The sequence below is a fragment of the Mustela lutreola genome, chromosome 3 (genome assembly GCF_030435805.1).
Source record: "Mustela lutreola isolate mMusLut2 chromosome 3, mMusLut2.pri, whole genome shotgun sequence".
NCBI lineage: Eukaryota > Metazoa > Chordata > Mammalia > Carnivora > Mustelidae > Mustela > Mustela lutreola.
The window spans coordinates 143,283,542-143,288,996 of record NC_081292.1 but is presented as its reverse complement, the minus strand read 5'-3'; the positions used below and the strand labels follow the sequence as shown (position 1 = coordinate 143,288,996).

General features: G+C 59.5%; 1 protein-coding gene across 1 annotated transcript; it reads right to left on the bottom strand.

Annotated features, from left to right (window-relative positions):
* Positions 1–1,936: 1,936 nt before the first annotated feature.
* On the bottom strand, positions 1,937–5,151 carry DLX2 (distal-less homeobox 2). The gene is made up of 3 exons (XM_059168948.1): positions 4,486–5,151; positions 3,799–3,983; positions 1,937–3,308 (listed from the first exon to the last, which is right to left on the bottom strand). The coding sequence occupies exons 1-3, from the start codon at positions 4,877–4,879 to the stop codon at positions 2,886–2,888; spliced, it is 1,002 nt and encodes a 333-aa protein (XP_059024931.1). The 5' UTR covers positions 4,880–5,151; the 3' UTR covers positions 1,937–2,885.
* Between the last annotated feature and the right edge of the window lie 304 nt (positions 5,152–5,455).

Sequence of the window (5,455 nt, the reverse complement as noted above, 5' to 3'; positions counted from 1 at the left end):
AACCACGGAATTTGGAGCTGCGGGGAGGGAGAGCAGGAATGGGGTCTGCTAGGCAGCGGCTGCTTAGAGAAGTTGGAATCACAGGGTCAGCGAGCTTTAGCTCCGGCCTTCCTAGCCTGGGAAAACAATGCAGGAATGGGAATGGCCACTGGATTTGTAGCTTCCCTGTTTTTCCCAGAGTCCCTCTCCCTGGCCATACTCTGTTGTATGTAAGCTAGACTCCACGCAGGCCCCCAAACTGGCCAGAAAAGGTAGGATTTGTCTCAGGATGATGGCACTGAATGTAGAAAGTCCCCCCATCTCAGGTCTGCTTTCTGGCAGAGGTGATCGGAAGACACACAGGGATGGCCTGAGTAGCCATCCTAGAGGAGGCCTGGATCTGGCTAGCAGGGCTCTCTGGCCTGCCCCTAATTTCCTCTCCTGTAGAGGCCCCTTCAGAGGGGATGGCTGAGGTTCGGGTTCTCATGTAAGAAGGGGCCAGAGCTGAGCTCTCTCAGCTCTAGAGTTCTGCTTTTCTACATGAGGCAAAACTGGAAAGGCTTCTGGGTCAGTCTGGACCTCATAATCACCCAAGTACACACAAGGCACAAGTAAAGTCTCCCTGTTTGGGGGGCATTGGGATCAAACAATAGACTACTAATAGCAAAAATGAGTGCTTACTATGTGCCGGGCACTGTTACCTCATTACCTCATTATATGCTCACAAAAACTCTGAGATAGCTGTTTTTATTTCTCCAGTCGTATAGATATGCAAACTACAGCACAGAGAGGTTAAGGTGGGTAGCCCAGAATCACAGAGTTAATGATTAAACCTAATATGCTTCCATTGTAGGCCTCAGTGCTTTGAAGGAAAGGGACTTTTAGTTCAGGCCTATATTACCCACCTGCCCTTGGCCTTTGCAGAGAATGACAGAAAGTAGGGTCACTTCCCACAATGGAAGCTGGGTGGGGGGGACCCAAGGTAGAAAGCAGAGCTGAACGGTGTGTGCGCATTTCCCCTCAGAGAATGTGAGATGGAAGAGTGCCACTCTCACAGCAATGTGCCTCAGTCTCTATGTGAATGTGCCTGTGTGTGTGAGTGTGCTTGTGTGGGTTTGTGTATCCGCGTACGTGAAGGTGCGCGTGCATGAATTTTTGTCAGTGGTGTGCGTGTGACTCAGGAGTGTGTGACTGTGTGCATACTAGAGTGTGTGATAGTATAGATGTGACTATAAGAGTCACAGTGTGTGATTGTATGTGTGTTAGCGCAGCCCTGCGTGCGGGGGTCGCCCTACATTCCAGAGCAGCCAACTGAGTTTCCCGAGGGCCATGGTGACTCACTGAGTTCTCAGCTCTGGCAGCCCCAGCAGGGCCACAGGGCAAGCAGAGGGGAGGGTCCAAGGTAGGGGTCTGACCCCGGCTTCTGCACGCTCAGGCTGCGACTGCAGGTCCCCTGCGGCGGCTCGGAAGCTCTGCCCCGCCTGCACCACCGGTGCGGGGGCGGCACAGACCGCCCAGGCGAGGGGCAGTGGCGCCGGCGCTGGAGGGGCCCGGCGGGCGGAGGCTGCAGCCGCCGGAGTGCAGGGTGACTCACCGCGCCTCGAGAGGGCAAACCCCGCGCCAAGACTCGAGTGCCCGCAGAGAGTGAACATTTCGGGGAGGCCCATGCCAAGCGCGCCTGTTCCCGCCTCGCCTCACCGCTCTCTGAGCCTCTGAAAGATGGAAATGTCACTTTCTCGGCGGGCCAGATTCCCCGCCCCGGCAGGGGGCTCGAGGCTCCAGGTCATGACTCCAAGGAAAAAGCGCACACATCCAATGAAAACAATAATTTATTTAAATAATCTCTTCATATTGTAAAGTCAACATTAAGAGCATGTTGTTTTCATAATAAATAACCCCAAAATATCTTTCATTTCAAGAACAAAGACTTTAGGATAAGATAAAATAAAACCCAATCAGTAGCTTAGTTAAACTGAGAAAATTTTCAAAGGGAAAAATAAAATGGAGGGGTTGCTGAGGTCACTGCTAAACCGCAGTTTTCACAAGTGTGTGGGGGGGGGATTACAAAAAAGTCTGAAAAGACGAGTGTTTTTATACAAATAAATCAGTGGGAAAATCTGCACAGACACCTTTATTTACAAACTCTACGTCGAAGTCCAGCCTAACAATCCTGAATAGGTTTTAAAAAAGATAATTTAAACACATTTTTTTTGCAGTGTCCACATATTAAAAAATCATTTTTTCCCCAACATCAAAATGAGGTCATCCGCAAAGGCACCTAAACTTTTAAAAAAATAAAAATAAAAAAACTCCAAAGGTGATGGATGAGGAAAGAGCTAAGGGAGCGTTCCTGGGGGAGGGGGCGGGATCTAAGGCAGGGCAGAGGGGGGCTCCAAGGACTTGGGACAGCAGGGCAGAAAAAAAGCGGCGGGCAGCCCAGGTCACAGGGGCGAGTGGGGAGGGCACGCAGGCCCGGGAGGTCAATCAGCCCATCGCTGGAGCTGGGCCTGGGGGCGGGCACGGAGAAAGGAGCCTCAGAGCACCCTGGAAACTTCGCGGGCGGGGGAGGCGTCCCTCCCCCCGGACTCAGCCCGTGGCCCGCGGCAAGGAAGGCGCCCGATTGCCTCTTGGGTTGCGGAGGGAGGAGAGGCATGTCTGAGGCGGGGCTCAGGTCGGAAAGGCAGCCAAGGAGGGCGGCCCTGCCGGGGGCCTCGAAGAACCTTCCAGTTCCCCACCGCTCAGAGGCAGCTCCAGGAAGCAGGGCCCGTGGCAGGCCCTCCCGGGCCTCTCCTCACAGAGGGTGGGAGGCGTCCTCGGGCCAGCTGGAGGGACCCTCCGGCTCTCCGGGCGAGCACTGAGGATCACCGATCTCTGCTCTGTCAGTCTCCTGCGTAGTGTCCCTCGGGTTAGAAAATCGTCCCCGCGCTCACCGGGGCGCCCCCGCCGCCGTGGTGGTGGTGGTGGTGGTGGTGGTGGTGGTGGTGATGGTGCGGCTGCGGGGTCTGCGTTGGGTGCAGCAGGGGCGCGGCGGCCTGCAGGTGTGAGGCAGGGCCGGAGGCCTGGTGGTACCACGGGTAGTTGCCCAGGAAGGCCGAGGCCGCACTGCTCGGGCTGGAGCCCGAGCTGCCGGCGCCGCTGCCGCCGCTGCCTGGGCCGCCACCGCTCCCCATCCGCTGCGGCGCGCTGAAGTCCCAGGAGGCCGGCGCCGACACGGGCGGCGAAGCACAAGGTGGCGAGGTGCTGGCCCCAGGGTGCTGTTCCGAAGGGATCTCACCGCTTTTCCACATCTTCTTGAACTTGGACCGGCGGTTCTGGAACCAGATTTTGACCTTTGTGGAAAAGGAACCCGAACGTTAGTGGAAGAACCTGGATCTGGGGCAGGGGAGGGGAGGAGCGTGGAAAGCACGCGCGGCAGGCGAGCGGATCACGTGCCGAGGCCTCCGAGGTTGGGATGGCTCCCACTCTATTGGGAGGCAATCTCAGAAAATCGGAGACAGCTGGTGTGGGTGCACCGAGGTGGTGGTGACAGCGGGGGAGGGTCAGGAGGGCCAATGATTTTACCCGCTTAATCAGTACGGCGCGGTAAGACTGCGAAAGCGGCTTTCTGCCCACCCCGGTCCTTTCGTTTTCTCGCGCGCGGTGCCCCCTCTGGGGATTTCAGCTTCAGGAGTAGAAGTTTAGACCGCCCAAGGCGCGGGCCTCGTAATCCTTAAAATTACTTTAGAAACACTTTTTTAAAACGTTGTGCTGACCCCGCTTGCTTCCCAGCCACCCCAGGCCCGCGCGCTCCTCGTTCCGCTCCAGGCCGGGAGCCCTCACCTGAGTCTGGGTGAGGCCCAGAGACGCCGCCAGCTCTGCTCGCTCGGGGAGTGCCAGGTACTGAGTCTTTTGGAAACGCCTCTGAAGAGCCGCCAGCTGGAAACTGGAGTAGATGGTGCGGGGTTTCCGGACTTTCTTTGGCTTCCCATTCACTATCCGGATTTCAGGCTCGAGGTCCTCTTTCTCTGCAACGCAACGCAACCGTGAGAACAGCACAACCGGGGAGCCCCCAAAGACTTCCCGCTGGGCGTAAGCGCCTGGCCTGGGACTTGGCCTGAGCCGGGGAGCGGCTTCTCGGAGACGAGCAGGGCGCTCAGACTCCACTTCGCTAAGTGCGGACTCGCGCTTCCTTGGAACCTGGGAGCTGGATTCTCCAGGAAGGGGAAGAAGGAGCCAACCAGAGAGAAAGAAGGAGCAGGTGGTAAGGAAATGAGTTGCCATGAAGCATGCACCGCGCGCCCACTCGGCCCCCTAAGGCCACCTGGTCCCAGCAGCCGAGCCCCGAGGGACCTACCCAGTGACCCTCGGCAGACTGGAGGTTGAGAAGAGTAAAAGGCGCAGGGCGGGCAGGGAGGGAGCAGGCAGAGTACACGGCAAGGGTTCCGGATGGATCCCCGCCCCAAACAATTTTCGCCCACCCATCCCAGGAACTAGACTTGTCACCCTTGACGCCAGCATTGTGCATACCAGGCTCATTGTTGGCCGGGGAAGAACTGGTCCCGTAGGGTGCGTAGGAGGTGTAGGCGGCGGTGTAGCCCAGGTCGTAGCCGCTCTTGGCGGAGTAAGGGACGTTGTTGAGGCCGCCGGCGTGGTACTGGTAGGAGCCCATGTGCGCGTAGGGCGAGCCCCCACTGCCGCCGCCGCCCGCCGGGTGCTGCTGGTTGGTGTAGTAGCTGCTGTCGGTAGCTGTGGATACCGGCAGTGTGGGCGACTCCTGGGGCTTGTGGAGGCTGCTGCCGTTGCTGCCGCCGGGGCCAGCGCCGCCGCCGCTTGGGGGCTGCTGGTGCTGGTGGTACGTGCTGGAGGCCGTGATCTGGGTCGAGTGCATATCAGCCACCAGACTGTCAAAGACTCCAGTCATCCTGGCCCGGGACGGGAAAGAGCAGGGGTGGCGGGCGCGAGGGGGGAAGCGAGGCGCCTCCTCCGTCTCTCCCTGTCCCCTCCAGCAGCCAATGTAATTACGGGGGGTGAGGGAGGGTGGGGAGGAAAACAAGAAATGTGGCAACGGTCTGGGCAACTCCTCCTCCGGGGGAGGCGATCACCGTGCACTGCTCGGGACAGCTGCCGCCGGCCGCATCCTCTCTCCGCCTCTCTAACCCGCTCGGCTTCTTGCCCAGCGCCGGCTCGGGCGGGGGGCGGGCGGCGGAGAGGGCAGGGGTGGCGGGGCCAGGCCGGGGCTCCGGGAGGCGGGAGCAGGTGAGCAGCCCAGAGCGGCCTTACGATTGTCTGCGGGGCGGGTTCGGGCAGGGTGGGCATTTAACAGTCGTCACGTGAGCGCCGGGACGTCACCTAGCAACAGCCAATCCCGAGCGCCGGGCCGCGAGGCTCCGGGCGCCGGGGTACGCCTGGCCGGGGGGCTGGTGTCACGGGGCGGGCGCTGCGGCTGCTGCGGTTGCGGGCGCAGACAGGCCGCGGCTGAATGGGAGCAGCGAGGCGA

Bases quoted from the DNA above. Each gene is read 5' to 3' on its own strand.
- DLX2 (XM_059168948.1), bottom strand. From the start codon at position 4,879: ATGACTGGAGTCTTTGACAGTCTGGTGGCTGATATGCACTCGACCCAG. The intron at 3,984-4,485 runs GTATGCACAATG...GTTGCGTTGCAG, and splicing joins CCCGGCCAACAATGAGCCTG to AGAAAGAGGACCTCGAGCCT. The intron at 3,309-3,798 runs GTGAGGGCTCCC...TTTTCCACAAAG, and splicing joins TGGGCCTCACCCAGACTCAG to GTCAAAATCTGGTTCCAGAA.